Source organism: Rhincodon typus, chromosome 13 (genome assembly GCF_021869965.1).
Source record: "Rhincodon typus isolate 14 chromosome 13, sRhiTyp1.1, whole genome shotgun sequence".
NCBI lineage: Eukaryota > Metazoa > Chordata > Chondrichthyes > Orectolobiformes > Rhincodontidae > Rhincodon > Rhincodon typus.
In genome coordinates this window covers 66,915,285-66,933,904 of record NC_063344.1, presented here as the reverse complement: position 1 = coordinate 66,933,904, position 18,620 = coordinate 66,915,285, and the positions used below count along the sequence as shown (strand labels likewise).

The following is an 18,620-nucleotide window of genomic DNA, read 5'->3' as shown; positions in this document are numbered from 1 at the left end:
AATTCACATCAAGAAATTGTCTGTATAATAGAACAGCATTGATTTGTTGCCTGTACTTTGCTTTCTAAGGCAATAGCTCATGAAAGAATGGGAGTTGTTAGTTTTTCTATAAACGCTGGCTAGCATTAAAAAAGAAACGATAAAATACCTTGAGCAATTCCAAGTTCCCAAAGCATGCAGATACTAGTCCAGTAGGGTGAATGGCATCTGTTATTGTTGTCTGTCAAAGGAATATAAAGAGTAATGAGTAAGTAAATTATAAATTATCATAGTGCAAAACTTAAAGAAAATATTTCAAAATACTGTCAGGATGTATAATCAGAAAGCTGAAAATACTTACAGTGCATTGCACTAAAATAGAAGCTATCATTTAATATTGTCAGTGAATTCAAGTCTAACTCACAGTATTAAATATTTTTTTCCTTTTCACTTCTCCTCACTATTTTCCAGGTCAAAAGCTAGTTGAGTGGCGTAACTTGGATGTGAATTCGTTCCTAGAACAGGTGACGGGCTTTTTGACAGAGCACGGTCTGTTGGATGGACTTTCCTGTAGCCCACCAAAGAAACGTCTGCGTTCGGTAAGTATGCAGAGGCACAAGTGGTGCCTGGATTGTGAATACTGTATGTAAGGTAGTTAAATTTGCTGACACTAAGATTAGTATGAAAGTAAGTTGTCATGAGGTGGACGAGAGTCTGCAAAGGGATTTAGAAAAGTTAAATGGAATATAAAGTGGGAAAATGTGAATGTGTCCACTTTGAGAGGAAGAATGGAAAAGCAATATACTAATTAAATGAAGAGATTGCAGACTTGGAGGCACTGTTGGATCTGGGTGTCCTGATACGTGAACCATAACATGTTAGCATGCATGTGGAGCAATTGATTGGGAAGGCAAATGGAATGTAGTGTATTGCAAGGGGAATGGAAGAGTAGGGAAGTTTTACTGCAAAGGTAGATCACATCTGGAGTATTAGGTACAGTTCTGGTCTCCTTATTTGTGAAAGGGATATAAGTGCATTGGAAGCAGTTAAGAAAAAGTTCATTTGACTCATTTCTGGGTTCAGATGTTTATCTTATGAAGAAAGGTTGGGCCTTTATTTATTGGAGTTTAGAAGAATATGATGTGATCTTTTGAAACACATAAGATCCTGAATAAACTTGATAGGACTGAGGCCATGAGGATGTTTCCTCTTGTTGGGGAGTCTAAAATTGAGGGTCACAGTTTTAAGAATAAAGGGTTTTCGGTTTTAAGACGGAAGTGAGGAGAGATTTTTTCCCCTGTCTGTGGAATTCTCTTTCCAAGAAAACAGACAGTGATAGGTCATTGGATTTATTTAAGGCACAGTTAGGTTTCTGATAGACAAGGGAGTTGAGGATCATGGGGACCAGATAGGAAAGTGGTGTTGAGAAGGCAACGAGATTAGTCGTGTTCATGTCGAATGATGGAGCAAGTTCGAAAGACCTATACTCCTACCCTTTAGCCCAGTAACTTGAGGGCTGATGGGAACAGGAGCACCTGTGTTTCAGAATATGGGGGGTGTGGGGGGAGTAATTTTTTTTTTTCAGCAGTTTCAATTATTTAATCCATTGTATGACGTTTGCTTGATTTTATTGCTCATCTATTTCACCTGATCTTTTAGGAGAGTTTAATTGACGCCAGTGAGGATAGCCAGCTAGAGGCAGCAATCAAGGCATCTCTACAAGAGACACACTATGAGTCCTCTAGTCCAGAGAATGAAGATCAGTCAGATGAGGAGTCAGAAGCAGAAGCATTCTCAGACAGTGAAGGGTTCATCTCAATCAATGGATCGGATGAAGAAAGGGAAGAAGAAAGTAATACAAAAAAGAAATTGTCGCCTCGCAAGGATGTGAGCTGTAAACAATCACGCATAGAATTAACTGAAAGGACTGAGACAGGGAAGGACACTGGTTTGGAATTTTCCTACAAGGACATGTCTGAGAAAATTCAATCAGGGGGAGACGCAGAAACCTCAACAAAGCAGCAGGAGATAAACACAGCAGAGTATTTTGATACCAGTGGTAAGGACATTTTGCCGCTCTTCCATAAAATATTTGCGCGCGCATGTGTGTGTTAGAGCTGTGTTCCTGAATACTTTAGATGAAAAAACTTTGTGAAGTGTTGATTTCTATGGGAATTGATCCTTAAAAAAAGGAGTTGGGTTCTGATGGATCTTCCTTAGAAAAAAAGAAACATTATACCTGTACCCTCTGAATTGAATTGAAATACTTTAAATACCTAATTCCTGCATTGGTAAATGAAATAACTGTTAAAATAAAACATTTTTCTTTTGTACTTTCAAAATTTAAAGTCCTACTAACTGTACCTTCTGCAATGGACCCTCTGAGAGTGAAGCTTTGGTACTGTTGCCAGAGATCAGCACCAGGGCCTTTACTTACTGTGCTCTGGGCTGCTTACTAGGGCCATTGCTTGTTCCTAGCCACATCTCTGTCTCTGTGGTGCTGACCAGTGTCACAAGTTTCCGGGTTCAGATTCTGGCTGCTGGGGAAGTGCAGAGGAGCTGCTGGGTTTTGTCCAGGCTTGAGTGGGTTGAGAGAAAGCGAGGGATAGGGTTTGCTGCAAGGAGCAGCCCCAGATGCATGAGGAAGAGGCTGCTCCAAAATGGAACCACTCTGGTCAGGTAAGGTCCCATAATGCAGTCCCGCAAACAATTTTCATACAAATCTTGCAATGTTCCAAGAGATTTCTGGGCCAAATAAGGTAGCATTAGTAAAGCGAAATAACCCTAGAAGGGGTGACATTAGACACATATTCCTTGTATACATGCACATGCACAAGTGAATATACATCATATGCACACATTGAGGATCAGAGCAGCCTTTGAATATTCCCACAAATAATTTAGTTCTTATTTTGAAGTTGAATGATCTGTACCTTGTAAAATTGGATACCTAATTTTATATGCTGTCAAAATCACATATAGATCAAGGTAACTTTGATAAAAATTTGAAAACTCAATATATTAAATTTTTCAATATTTTGCTTTACAGCACAAGGAGAATACCTGTGTGAAATGAGTAAGAGGTTTTTAAAAGATCAGCATTGTTAATCAATGCATTACTGCCCAGGCATACAGCATTGGGGACTTGTCTCATTCTGACAATTAGACTTTGGAGTGAGGTCATGAGGTGGACTCCAAGGGGTATGTTAGCAAGTTCCCAAGTTTGTACGAACACTGGAGGCTGAAATTCTAGAATAGAGGGACAAATTCTGGGATCTAGCATTTTGTGGACTAAGGGCATTGGGGAGAGAGTTCTCATGGTGTGGAAATATTATTGGCAGTGTTGGGATCAAGGACAAGTGACAGTATGATGCTAGGTTTGTGAGCTTTAAGAGGAACTTTGTTATATTCATTCAGAGGATTTAGGCTTCACTGTTTTGGCTAGCATTTAATACCCATCCCTAGAGACGGTGATGGTGAGTTGCCGTCTTGAACAGGAAGGTCATTGAACCTACAAAACTACCCTGAGGAGCTAGCAGGGCTTATAGGGTGCAGTGGTAGTGTCCCCAGCCTCTGAACCAAGACACCTGGCTTTAAGTCTCACCTGCTCCAGAGGTATGTAATAACATCTCTGAACAGGTTGATTAGAAAATATCTACCATGCGGAACACCTCCAATGTCCTGGAGCTGAGATAAATGACCTCCAACAACCACAACACCTCCCTTTGCATTAGATCTGACTTAATCTAGTGGAGAGCTCTCCCTTGATCCTCATTGACTGTAGTTTTGCTAGGGTTCTTTGATATCACACTGTCAAAAGTGGTCCATTCTATACTCTGAGGCACGCTGATGAATTCATTTTCCTTTGCTGTCCAGCTCCAGCTGATATTTCCTTGCTTTAGAAGCATTTAAGTGCAAATGTTCTGCTTAAAGTTAAAAGATGAAAACCACAAGTTCAGCTATTTTGTTCATGTATATTCAAAAATTTCCATAAGCAAACAAAGAGAACCTTGTTTGCTTGAGTATGTGGTCGAAGAGTTTCAGGGCAGAGGAGATTACAAGGGGATTGCAGTGGGAGAGAGATCCACTGAGGTCCCGATCCAAAACATCAACTTTCCTGCTCCTCTGATGCTGCCTGGCCTGCTGTGTTCCTCCAGCTCCACGCTGTGTTACGTTTGACTCCAGCACCTGTGGTTCTTGCCATCTCAAAGAGAACTTTGTTTTTAATTAATTTGTTCATGGTACGTGGGTGTGGATGGCAAGGCCAACATTTATTGTCCATCCCAGAGGGCAGTTAAGAATCAACCATATTGCTGTGGATCTGGAATCACATGTAGGCCAGACCAGGTAAGGAAAGTAATTTGCTTTCGTAAAGGGCATTTGTGAACCACATGGATTTTTAAATTACAATGGACACTGGGTCCAAAATTGTCATCAGGCTAGCTTTTAATTCCAGATTTCTTTTCATCAAATTCAGATTTCACTACCTGCCAGGGTGTGCTTTGAACCTATGTCCCCAGAACATTAGCCTGGGGTCCTGGATTATGAGTCCAATGACATTACCACTGCACTACCATCTCCTTAAGTTCATTGTTTAAGAATTTTTACTAAAACTCCATAAACAGTGTCTCTCCAGTAGGTTTTAAACTGGATGTATATTTTCCAATGTGATGCCCACATCCCATGGATGAATTTAAAAAAAAAACTTGGATTTAAAAGAAGTTCCTGTCTCTTCTGCATATCAACAACAGATTCACAATAATAACTGCTACTATTCATCCCTCTATTAGGCTGTTATCTTTGTGGAGTTCTTAATAAGAAACAAGAGCAGAGATAGTCCTTTAGGCTGTTTGAGTCTGCTTTGCCATTCACTAAGATCAGGTCTGAACTGAATGTGGCTTTCACTTCATGTTCTTACCCGTTACACTATAACCTTGAATCTGCCTAATTCAGCCTTGAATATATTCATTGACACAGTTTTTGTTGCCCTTTGGGATTAAGAATTGCAAAAATTACTAAGCGTCAGGGAGAAAATCCTTCTCTCCATCTTAAATGGGAGATTCTGTATTTTGAAACTCTGGTATCTAGCTCTGGATTACCCCATAAGGTGAAACTTCCTCTCAGCATCTACCATGTCAGCCCCTTTCAGAATTTTCAATGGTTCAATAAGATTACCTCTTATTCTTCCAAACTCCAATAAGTATAAATCTTTCCCATAAGACAAGCCCTTTATCCCAGGCATCAACCTGGTCATTTTCCTTTGAGCCACCTCCAAAGCAAGTACCTGCCTTCTTAAATAAGGATGTCTAAACTGTATATGCAGTATTCTGGGTGTGGTTTCACCAGTGTCCTGTACATTTGTACCAAGACTTCGGTGCTTTTACACTCCATCCCCCTAGCAATAAAGCAATACAAATTCATCCCAAAACTGAAGTCCAAGTTTTTAAGAATTCAAACTTTAAAGCCTTAGAGCAAAGAAAATCTCAAGTCCTCTCAATGTACAAATACACTCTCTTTCTGAAATCCTGTTCACATAACTGTTAGAAATTCTGCAAACTGCAAATGCTCAATGCATGTGATTGAAAACCTGTCAAAACTGTTGAGGTAAAATTGTGCAATTGAAGCTCAAGGATAGGCTGACACTGAATTAGATGTAATAATGAAGGTATAAAGTATACAATATATCATAATGGATAAATTGTTATTGTGAAACATGTAATGCTTTGAAATTCTTCTTGTTTAAACCTTTTATTTTGGACAATTACTGATGGGAAAAGAAATGGATGAAAATTTCTCAGTATTTTGAGTGATTTTTGGAATTTGTGATTGACTTTTAAATGAACAGTGGCACAGTAATTTTATATAAAAGACAACAGGAAGTGGCATAATGGACAGAAGGTGTCAATTAATGTCAGAAAATATCAGGAAAAGTTCAAATACTACTTGAAGTTAAACAAATGGAAGATGATATCAAAGTATGTGCTGCCATTTGGTATCAAAGTTTAGTCCAGAGCACAATTTCAGTGTAATTTCTAAATTATAGAACATAACTTGATTGGAATTTATAGCTGCCTGGCTGAATCAGATAGCACAGTGAAAGAATTGTTGACTTTTAGTTTGGAAAAACAAATTGAATTATGATATTTTATAACTTTGATAAAATCTGTTTGTTTCATTCTCTTAATTTTCCCCAACTGTTTATTTGTGGTCTTAATCTTACAAGTCAAGTACAGACTTGCTGTCAAAAAACCTTCCCTACAAACCAAATCTCCTGGGTGATCAAAGAAACCAGGATTATGCAGATATTGAAAAGAAGGCCAAATGTTTCTATGGATGAGCTGAATGAACTTGCTCCTTTGTGATTGACTGCAGATTGGCCACCCTGCCTGCCAGATCTTCCTAGTGCACAATCTAGAGCTGGACAAAGCCAAAATGAGAACATTGACATTCAATTAAATAAGGGTGGTACAAAAACAACACTGGAGAGTCCCTGCCTTTGTTCGTTATAATCATCATTGTAAGAGCCATGACTTGTCTTTCTGCAAATGGTGCTGAAGTGAATTGAGTCAGGGGCAGCTTGAGACACTGATCTTTTTGGTAGTGAACTGATCTCATCTAAAAGCAGTGTGCATTTATTCAATGAATTGATTTTAATATGGAAATGAAAAGAACATTTGAACAAATTCCCAGTGTCTCTAAAACAGTGAATTAGGTGGCATTAACATTATTAGGGTTTTTGTTCATATGCTATATCAAATAAAAGTTGTTACAGTACAGGCATTTCCAGACAGATTTTTTTTTTGCTGTGGTCTCCATGTTAGTGTTTCAAAATAGAGATGTCTGGAAAAAGGCATTTGATGTCCTTGCAGTTACATCTGCTATAATAAAACTAGCTGAAACATGAGCCAAACGTCAAGTTTCATTGGTAATTGCTCCTATTGTCACAGATTCCCTTATGGTTTGTGACACACAGAAATGAGATGATTGGAGGTCTGAAGAAGGGTCTAGGCCCGAAACGTCAGCCTTCCTGCTCCTCTGATGCTGCTTGGCCTGCTGTGTTCATCCAGCTCTACACCTTGTTATCTCAGATTCTCCAGCATCTGCAGTTCCTACTAACTATGATTGGAGGTCTGTTGGGTTTAATATCATAAGAATGTCCTTTTTATGTAATACAGAAAACAATTGTAGTTAGACCAGTTATTGTGATCATTTTAACACAAAACTCTCTTGTTGGACTGAATCTGGCTAAATATTATCAACACAACCTCAGCGTCAGTAGCTCATATTTTAGTAAAGAGTGAAACTTTTTCTCCAGTGTCCTTCAGTTGCATCTGAGAAAATTATTTAGTCAGGACCAGCCAGTAGGATCTAAAATTCACCATTCTAGGTGATAGGGCATACATTTCTAAAATTAAACTTTGATACTTTCATGTTTACAGTAAACTTTATTCCAGATGAAACAGCTACTGAAGTGGCTGATGCTTCAGTTCTCTCTCCGTTAGGGGGCCTTGTTTAACTAGTTATGCTTGAGAATGGGTAGATTGTTTGAACCAGGCTTCAAAAAGGTCTGCCCTTCTGAACTTTTGAACCTTTATCATTCTGTAGACTATGACACACTGTTTGCAACATGACATACTCTTTGTAGTTTGGCAAATATGCAAAAAATTTTGAAAAGCTTTATTGGAAAATTATATCTGATTAAGCAATGTCTGGCCCAAACCAGATAGCACTGTGAAAGAATTCTTGATCTTTAATTTGAAAAACAAATTGAATTACAATATATTGTAGCCTAGAAAAATGCTGTTTAATCTTAATTTTACCCAATTTTTTTTGTGATCTTAATCTGTGATCCTGTCAATATTACATGTCTGTCCATCTGTTTACATGTCACTCCAAATCATGAAATACAATAGTCCATATAGTATGGGTTGGTGAATTGGTTGATGAGCTCGTTTATGAAAATGAGCTTGCGTTAAGCATGGGGACAAAATCTGCTGTGAGTTTGAGTCAAAATAAGGACAATGGATCTTTCCTCTGTGTTCTACAAAATGGTGTAGATCAGTCCAGCTGTCTAGATTGTTGTAAGCTTCTGAGTCTCTTTTTCATTTCTTGGCTTTCTTACCACCTTCTTTGTAAGACCATATGACATAGAAACAGGAGCAGCCATTCAATATGATCGTGTCTGATCTGATATTTCTCATGTCAACTTTACAGTGTTTTCCCCAAGCTCTTCTTTCCCCCCCCTCCCCGATCAAGAATCAATCCATTTCAACTTTAAATTTACAGAAGGATTCTGCCCCCACTGCTGTGGACAAGGAGTTCCAAAGATGCACAATTCTCTGAGAGAGCGATTTCCCCTTCATCTCAGTCTTAAATTGGTGCCCCTTTATTCTGAGACTATGCCCTCTGGTCCTAGACTCTGTCATGAGGGGAAGCAACCTCTCAGCACTTACCTGGTTAAGCCCCTTAAGAATCCTTTACATTTCGACAAGATAGCCTCTCATTCTTCTAAATTCCACAGTGAGTTGAATCCAAACCTGTTTAGCCTTTGCTCAGGAGATAGACCCTCCATACCGGGGATCATCCTAGTGAACCTTCTCTGAACTACCTCCAATATCTTTCCTTAAATAAGGGGACCAAAACTGCCCACAATACTCCAGATGCGTCTCACCATCACCTTGTACAGTTGCACAAGACTTCCCTACATTTATACTTCAACCTCCTTGAAATAAGGGCCAATATTCCATTAGCCTTCCTGATTACCTGCTGCACCTGTGTGCTAGCTTTTCTGTGTTTTATGTGCAAGTATCCCTGAGTCCCTTTGTGTTTCTGCTTTCTACAGTTTTTCTCCATTTAAATAAAATGAACAACTTTGTATTTTCCCCACATTATACTCCATTTGCCACTTAACCAATCAATATCTCTCTGTAAACTGTACATCTCTCACAGCTTGCTTTTCTGCTTATTTTGTATTGTCTGCAAATTTGGCTGTAGTACATTTGCTTCCTTCCTCTAAGCGCTTTAATTAGACAATTATTATGAATACTAGAGGTTAAATAGATTGAGTGTTTGTAAATGTTGGAACACTCCCTTGTACTAATCAAAGATTGAGCAACTCTGAATGCTTTTTGGTGACCCTCTTACAATCATTAATTTCTAGCTGCACGACTCATAAGCTAGTGTCACTTTAAACTATGCGGTACCAGGCCCTCCACATTGTGCCACCAGACCTCATTACAGACAGGTGATGAATCTAGAGTCCTTCATCCACAATTTGTATGCATTGCAGTGCAAAATTATTACGTAAAGAGCTTGCCTATATCATCTTCCACATCCTTAGGAAAAACTCCAAAGCAATTCAGAACCAATGAATTGGTATTCAAGTATAGATGTTGCTTTATGGCAAACAACAGCTACTTTGTATACAACAGGATACCACGACTAGCAATGAGATTTTGATGCATGAATCCATTTTAATTTTGTTAATTTTGTCATTGGAAGACCCCTCCTGCTCTTTTTTGAGCAGTATTTGGGATCTTTACACACCTGAACAGGCAGACAAGCCCCAGTTTTAAAGTCTTATGAGAAACTTGGAATCATTCACAACCACACCATTGCTTGTGAGTTCAGCATATATCAGAACTAATTTAATATTTGTGATTCACAAAAAGGTTATATATACAAAACAAATCTATTAAAAGGTCTGAATAATTGCTAAATTTATGTTGAATCTTGGTTAGACTACACTTGAGATATTGTATATAGTACTGGTGATCCGTTTATCTAAAGGATATTGAGGCACTGGAGAGAGTGAAAAAAAGACGTATGAGAAAATGAACATATAAGTAATGACAGGTAACACCTTTTTAACCCATCCTGCCTGACCCACATATTGCAGTACCTTGTGTATTATTATATCATTCACTATCATTCCTAGCATCAGATGGTCTCTGGGACAGCGACAGAAGTAGAAAATAACTCAGGCCATTTTGGGATACAATCTGATTTATCCTCAGTCTAGTAGATAACACTGGTTTTGAATTCCGTGATGTACCTATATTTTGTAAGAGATTATATTTGACCCAGCCATAAAGAGTTACAACTCTGAAGGAACTCAGTGAACTAATGTCCATTGTATAAGGTGGCAGTTATAGAAGTATTTTCTGGTTAAAGAACAGCTATTTAATATTGAATCTAGATCTTGCACAAGTTAAAGATGGAACGTTTGGTCTTTCTAATATTTTAATTGGAATAAATTGTCAACTCAAACAGAATCTATCAGTTTTGATTAGACCACCCCTGAATTCTGCATCATTTTAAGGTGTAGAGTTCCAATATTTTTAATTTATCTTGATAACCAAGATGCTTTATAATGGGAATTAGTCTAGTAGTCCTTACCTATACCTTTTCAGTATCACCACCACTTGAGAACACCAAATCCACCCAACACTTTATCTGCTCCAAACCTCTCGTTAATGTTTCACAGTATTGTTCATTTATCTTTTATAGATGTATACACTAGAATGCTCACATACTTTTCTCCATTTTCAGCAATGATTTTTCCTGAAGGACGTGTATATATTGAGGCGCTCCACATACATGATCCAACACTATTCTAAGTTGTATATCATTTTTCAATCATGAGCCAATGTCCAACACTTTGATTTGCCTGAATCTGCTGAGCATCATTTAAAGTCCTAAAACATTCGGATTTTCAGATCATCTGCAAATTTCTGATTGTGCCACCAATGCTACTTCCAGATGCTAAATAAAAGTATTAAAAAGCAACTGTTCCATACCAATTCTTGAGGGACATCTATAGCCACAGAGGGTGTTTCCACAAGTGGGGAGAAAAAGCAAAGTTAAAGGTTGTTGATATAAGATAGCAAGAAATCAAATAGAGAATTCAAGAAAAATTTCTTTGTGTGTTGGGGCTGAGAATGTGAAACTTGCTCCTACTGGGAATGGTTGAAGTGAATGGTATAGATGAATTTAGGAGATAAGCACATGAGGGAGAATAGAGTGGTATGCAGATCAAATTACATGAGGAAGGATAGAAGCTTGAGTATGACATGAATGCAAGCATGAACAGATTAGGCTGAATAGCCAATTTTTGTTTTGAGTAACTTCAGTAACATCGCTGGCTGTAGGTAAATTACAATATCCAGTGTATTTGTTGAAATAAAAAAAAGGATGAAAAGAATATTTGTGGTCATCGGCTAACAGAAGTAAAATCTTGACAGATAAAAGCTCTACAGTGCTGATCCTGCTTTAGTTTTTTGGGTAGATTATAGAATATTAAAATGATATAGCACCAAAAAAAGTTGTAGAGCCCCTCCACCCCACCGTAAAAGAGGTCTCCCAGGAAAAGGAATCTCTCTCTTTATGTGACTCTCTCATACACATGTATACGGTATTTTTTTCAATATTCATAGAATGTGGGCATCACTGGCTAGCTCAGCATTTATTGCTCATCTCTAATTAGCCAATGGGCAGTTAAGAGCAGATTACAAAGCTGTGGGTTTTGAGTCACATGCAGACCAGACCAGGTGAGGATGACAGATTTCTTTCCCTGAAAGGCATTAGTTAACTAGATCTTTTTTCACAGCAAACATCAATGGTTATAATTTCCATTAGACTAGTTTCTAATTTCAGATCCTTATTAAATTCAGATTTTGCTATCTGCCATGGTGGGATTTAAACGCATGTCCCCAGAATATTAGCCAGTGTCTCTGGATTGCTAGTCCAGTGACATTATCGCTCTGCTGTGCTTCTGGGAAAAGTGTATTGCAACTGAGGAGAAAAGGACCTCATCTGTGTGTGTAAAACAGTTATAGGATTCTTCCGAACTGCTAAGCTGGACTTCTATGCGGTTTACAATGAATAATCCCTATTAAACAAATGACACCCCAAGCAAAAACATCAACATTCATTCCTTAATACTATGTGGATGAAAATAATTGCAAAGATATTTGATACCCCAAATTAATGCCCCAATTTAACTGCATTAACTATACCGCTGCTGGCCTCAGAAATGGTCTTAAATTAACTTGCCTTTTTGGCAGCAGATCTCTCTGCAGTTTCACTTGCTTAACATTTTTGTAATTTTCCTTTTTCTTGAAGTTTGCAGTGGCTTACAAAACAATCCAGATTTGGAAGGAGTGGATTAAAGGTTCTCTATTGACGTTTAGGTTTCCTCCTGTCCCTGTTCCCAAGTACACTTAGGACTCCTGGAAGGAATTGGCTGGTAAACCTTATTGTTGGCTAACAGGAATCATATAACAACTGAGCTAGCACTGTACTGACTGGCGTATGGCAAGGAATATAATGTCATCTTATGTTATTGTCTTAAAACAGGACCAAAGGCAAGTCTGATGCTGCGATATCCAAATGGACAAAGGGAACAGATTGCACTCCCGGCTCAAGCAAAACTACTGGTCAGTAATTACTTTGCCTATTTCCTGGGCTTGTGGCAAAGTAGGAGAATGTCATTCAGTACTCATAGCTGAACCAGCAACATCATAATGACTCGATCAACCGTTCTGATCTACTGCAGCTGTAGATCTTAACTGTGGGGAGCTGAAGAGCTGTAACCTCAGATAATTTGGAGGAAATGTGATGACCTAGTCATAAGCCCATCTTATCACGAATGTATTGAAGCATCTTGTGGAGACAAGCTACAACATCTTCTATTTGATTCTCTCTGCTTATTAGAAATTACACTGGATCTAAAATTGCATTTTTCCTCAGTTGTACTGTAATGTTGAATCAGAAGAGTGCATTTCCCTATATATCCATTCTGCATATGCAAGTAAAACGTTCAGCATTGAAACCAGGGGAGTCCCTGCAGCATTACCCAGGATTCTCATCAAGCCAGAATGTTGGATGAACAAAGTGTCCATTCTGTGAGCTCTTGAAATGCAAACCAATATCCAACTGGACAATTATTGACAAACTTAGCTGTGCCTCTGGAGACCTTTTACCAGTTCATAGAGCCATAGAGATGTACAGCATGGAAACAAGCCCTTCGGTCCAACTCATTCATGCTGACCTGATATCCTAAATTATCCCTCTAAACTCTTCCTATTCATATACCCATCCATATGCCTTTTAAATGTTGTGATTGTACCAGCCTCCACCACTTCCTGTGGCAGCTCATTCCAGGGCCCCTGTGTAATAAAGTGCCCCTTAGGTACCTTTTAAATCTTTCCTCTCTCAGCTTAAACTTATGCCCAATAGTTTTGGACTCCCCTACCCTGGGGAAAAGACTTTGACTATTCACCGTATCCTGCCCCTCTTGATTTTATAAACTTCTATAAGGTCACCTGTCAGCCTCTGACACTCCAGGGAAAATAGCCCCAACCTATTCAGCGTCTCCCTATAACTCAAACCCACCAATATAGCAACAACTGCAGATGCTGGAGTCACAGGCAATGCATTGTGGAGTTGGAGGAAAACCGCAGGTCAGGCAGCATCAGAGGAGCAGGAAAGTCACCATTTCGGGTTTATGCCCTTCATTAGGACTCCTGATGGGCGTTCCTCCTGCTCCACACTGTATTGATTCAAACCCTTCAATCCTGGCAACATCCTTGTAAATCTTTTCTGAACCCTTTCAAGCTTCACAACATCTTTCTTATAGCAGGGAGACCAGAATTGCATGCAGTATTCCAAAAATGGCCTAACCTATGTCCTGTAGAGCCACAACATGACCTTCCAACTTCTATTTGGTGCGCTGACCAATGAAGGGAAGTTTACCAAATGCCGCCTTCATTACCCTGTCTACCTGCAACTCCAATTTCAAGGAACTATGAACGTGCACTCCAAGGTCTCCTCATTCAGCAACTCTTCCCCAGGACCTTACCATTAAATGTATAAGTCGTGCCTTCATTTGCCTTTCCAAACTACAGCACCTCACATTTGTCTAATTAAACTCCATCTGCCACTTCTCGGCCCATTGGCCCATCTGATCAAGATCCTGTTGTAGTCTGAGGTAACCTGCTTGGCTGTCCATTGCACCACCAATTTTGGTGTCATCCGCAAATTTACTAACCATACCTCCTATATTCACATCCAAATCATTTATATAAATGACAAAAAGCAGTGGACCTAGCAGCGATCCTTGCGTTGCACCACTGGTGACAGGCCTCCAGTCTGAAAAGCAACTCTCCACCAGCACCCTCTGTCTCCTACCTTCGAGCCAGTTCTGTATCCATTTGAATGATACTAGGGTACCAGTTCAGCAGTTTCAGACCCAACCTCCCTCCCCCATTTAGTTTCCCTTTTGTTTGCAGATTTTGGCTTTAACTGGTTTTTCTGAAGTTTCTGTTGTTGGTTCTTCATTCTTGCCATTCACATCTCCTATGGGATGTACCTTTTGTTTTTGTCTGTGCCACATGTGATCAACAATGTAAGTTGCATTAGAATGAAAGCATAATACTACAGGTGCTGAAGATCTGAAATAAACACAGAATAAACACAAACTCAGCAGGTCAAGCAGCATCTGTGGAGAGAGTAACAGAGTTAATGTTTCAAACCAATATGACTCCTTTGGAACATGACTATGAAAGTTGCGCAGTCGCTGTGCTGTTGATTACTCTGGCTTAGACATCAACATGTATATGTTTGATGACCATTAAGTTATGGGACAGCAGACACTGATGCAGTGACTGTCTTCTACACTGTATTGCCTGCTAACACATGCTGGGGAAGGAGGTCTGCTAGATGTCCTTTAGGGTTGACAACAGATTCATTGTGAAGTAGAGTTCAAGATTAACTGCAGCACAACACTGCCATTTATGAGATTGAGGTTCGTTGTCAAACTGTATTGTGGAGATAGCTGTGTAGCTCCTGTGTAAGGTTGTCACCTGTAACACTAATCAATATCTTTCCTTGTTTTTCTCCCAGGCACTGGTAAAACATATCCAGTCGAAGGGATATCCAAATGAGCGGTTTGAGCTGGTTACCAACTTCCCACGCAGAAAGCTTTCCCATTTGGACTATGAAACTACACTGCAGGAAGCTGGGCTGTGCCCACAGGAAACTGTCTTTGTTCAGGAGAGAAATTAACTTGGGAGTGCAAAAAATTTTATACAAATATTGGAAGACCTGGGCCTGTTGGAAACGGTGATAACCTGATTTCAGCCTGAACAAAGGAAAGTATGTATTTTCACATTTTACTGGGACCTTTTGAGGCCACTGACCCATGAAGATATTTTGAGATCCACACTCATTTCTTAATGCTTTTTGATTCCCAAAAGAAGAACCCTTTTTACTGGACCAGAGAACACTGAATGTGATTTTTTTTGTTAATGAATACCCATCATTCTATGCTTGAGCTGTTACCTTTGACTGTGTCAAGCAATAGTACTGTTTGTTTTCTACAATATCTGGTCTTGGCAATGCTCGTGTGTTGCTGTAACCAAAATTCCCAAGAGCACTGCTCTTGGTTAACACCAAGAGGAAGCATTCCCCCACCAAGGCCAGACAACAACACCAAACACTGGGGAAACCGGAAATGGAATAAGACCAACTGTCGTCTGAAAAGATTTGACTTTGTCTCTTGGTAGTGTTACTTATTTAGGCTGTAAGTACGTGGTAGGAATTTGCTGTTGTTCACTATGATGTATCTTCAATTGCCCTAATGCCATCAGACAACCCAAATTACAGGCCTGTGTTTGAAATTCCGGAGCCATAAGATGGGTAGGAAAATTTGCAACATTGTCGGGTGTTAACTTGGTGGATCTGATAATAGAAGTGAAAAGCCCTCGATTTTCCTTCAGTCTGGAAGACACAAGGGCTACTGTGGAGTAATTGTTTCAATAAGTTAAGCACACCATTCCAAGAAGGTCAAGGTAGTTCCTGAACTGAACAAACTCTTTAGGGAACCCCAAGATAAACCGGGCCACTTAGCAGAAGAAATGAGTCATATCCATACTCCATTGAAACCCCTGACGTCAAACTAAAGGGAGTGATATATTTAAGTTCTTTCATAATAGGATTGGATCTACAGGATCCTACACTGCTTATCATTTGATGCAGTGTTGAGAACTAAGTGATTGACACTAGGTTTAAAGCCATTTTGAGGAATTCTGCACAGTTTCTGAATTTCTTTAAGATCCTGCTCATCATTCTAGTATACATGATGGTAACAGTTTAAGAGATTATATGAGCTATCCTTGACAGTAAACTGGGGTAGATCCTACACAGGAGCAGGGCATGGTTTGAGATCTGTTTGAGCCACTGATTGTAGCAAATGAGGGAGGTGGAGGTGTGGGGTTGGGTGATGGCAGGGTTGGAGTAACAGGAGGTTGAAGTACAGTTCCTGACTTCAAAGTTCCCCAGCAGTACAAAACATGGAGGAATTTTCCACCACAGAGAAGGAGGGGTATGGAGTAGAGTGTACTACATTGGGATTGAATGATACCAGTGTGTCCCAAAGGGAAATGATCAATGTTTCACAACTCAATTCAGTCTTCTCAACCAGCCTCAGAGCACTTGATGGAGGAGGGAGAGATTTGCTTGTCAGTTGATGTATCTTCTCTGGCAAATTTATATCCCCATAGTGGGGGACCCTGGGTGCTAGTATGAGGGCTTGTCTGTTCAGAGTATGAATTACATATGGAAGATTGTATATCCTTTTGTTGGGGTGAGAGGAAGAGAGGATTTCAATTTTGTTTATTAATTCACAAGTTGTGGGCATCACTGGCTAACCTATTAATGTACATCATAGTTGTCCTTGAGAAGATGACCTGCTTTCTTGAACCACCTGCTGTTAGGGAGGGAGCTCCAGGATTTTGGAACAATATTTTAATCACAAGTCAGGATGGTGTATATATCAATGTACACTTTGGAGAAGAAATGTGACCAAACACTTTGAAGAGTGTTGGGAAGACAGGTAACGTTGTGAGGGGGATGTTTAAGAGAAGGCAGCTAATGATGAGAATATTGGGTCAAGTAACTACAACTGAGCTCTGTGCATGAGGAGAGGAAGCATATGAACAGGAATAGCATTCTTCTGTCTTTAGTGGGCAATGAGAGCCATTTTGCGTGCTGCCATGTCTAGTTGAGTGTTTCATAGGCAGTATTTTTTTGTCCCAGTCAGAATTTTTAAAACCTTCATGTGGTTATCAGCCAGGAGAGTGTGGCACTGAGTATAAATTCTACACTGGACAAAGGGAGTTGTGCTAACAGTGATCAACATTGTGGAAGGCCCAAATTAATTAAAATAAGTTGAGGAAAAATAGCCACGTTCAAGTTCACAGACAATATTTGAAAATATTTAAAATATATAAAAAACGAGTTGGTGATATTGTGATTGCACAGAAGAGATTTGAGATCTGCTCTTCATTGGATTGCAAGCTGATCTAAAACTATGCTACTTTGCATTCTGGCCACTAATTTTTCAGACCCACTACAACCTGGCATTTTCAGCTAAAACTGCATCAAATTAATAAGTATGATCCTGCTAGTAATCCATGTATTGTAACTGTCCTATGAAACAAGTTATGTTAAAAGAATGCAAATCAAAGCTGTGAAAATACTGCACCAGTGAAATCCTGGACTCAATTCTTCAGTGGAATCTCTACAAAATATTAAATCATGTCTTGTAATGTCATTACTTATTAATTTTATACTGTTTCAGTTAATTGTTCAATATTTTTGGAGTGTGAAATAGTACCCCTGGATAGAATCTACAGGCTGGCTGGCTATGATCTTGTGATCAAACAGTCCCCACACGTCTGACCAAGTGAATTGGCAAACTGGTGAGTCATTTGAAGAGAAGATTGCAGGATTGCATCAACCAGTGTCACATTTTGTAAACTTCAATCAATAAAATTTATAGTTTGCTTTTTAACAGGAGTTGTTACGGTGTACTTTTTAAGCAGTACCTTTTGAGAGAGCACTGTGTTGAAGATTAGAGGGGTTTGCGATAAAGTCGAGCTTCAGTTAGCTTCCATTAGTTTTCAAATGGGATGTTACATTTTAAGGAGCCAATCAGTTTAAGAACATAAAAATCGGGCGCAGGAAAGAAATCAAATCTATTTAGTACACTAAATCTAATTGAACAATGTCTGTCTGGCTGTAAATTGTATGGATAAGTTTCATTATTCCGGATCTCCTACGAACTGGAAGCTCTGAAGCATGAAATAATTTCTGATTGTTTCCTAATTGAAAAACAATATTGCTGATTCTAGAAATCTCAAATAAGTGAAATGCTGGAAACACTCAGCAGGCTGTGGCAGCATCTATAGAGAGAAAATCAGAGAATTCGGTCCTCGATCTGAAACATTAACTCTCTCTCTTTCTGCACAGATGCTTAATGAACTCCAGAGGATTTTCAGCATTTTTGTTCTTGTTTCCTGTTAACATAAAATAACAGTTTGTGTGCCACATTTTATAATTCAGGGTTTGAGTGAAGATTTGTAGCTCGGGTGCTGGTTGTAGATGTTGATGTGTTCACCGAGCTGGGAGGTTTGATAGCAGACGTTTTGTCCTCTTACTAGGTGACATTCTCAGTGCTGTGGAGCCTCCTGTGAAGCGCAGTTGTCTTGTGCTGGTTTGAATTTATATGGTCTGGTTTATGCTGCTTCCGGTAGGTGCCCGTTCCGGCTGTGGACAGCCCGGGAACTCTTGAAGGCTTG

At 39.3% G+C, this 18,620-nt stretch overlaps 1 protein-coding gene across 1 annotated transcript in view; it reads left to right on the top strand.

The window, feature by feature from the left end:
- Positions 1-17,833, top strand: part of ubxn7 (UBX domain protein 7) — an 82,789-nt gene extending 64,956 nt beyond the window's left edge. The window contains 4 exon segments of the mRNA XM_048604594.1: positions 451-578; positions 1,639-2,038; positions 12,337-12,416; positions 14,884-17,833. Of these exon segments, the coding sequence (XP_048460551.1) occupies positions 451-578; positions 1,639-2,038; positions 12,337-12,416; positions 14,884-15,045 (770 nt within the window). The 3' untranslated portion in view covers positions 15,046-17,833.
- Positions 17,834-18,620: the final 787 nt, after the last annotated feature.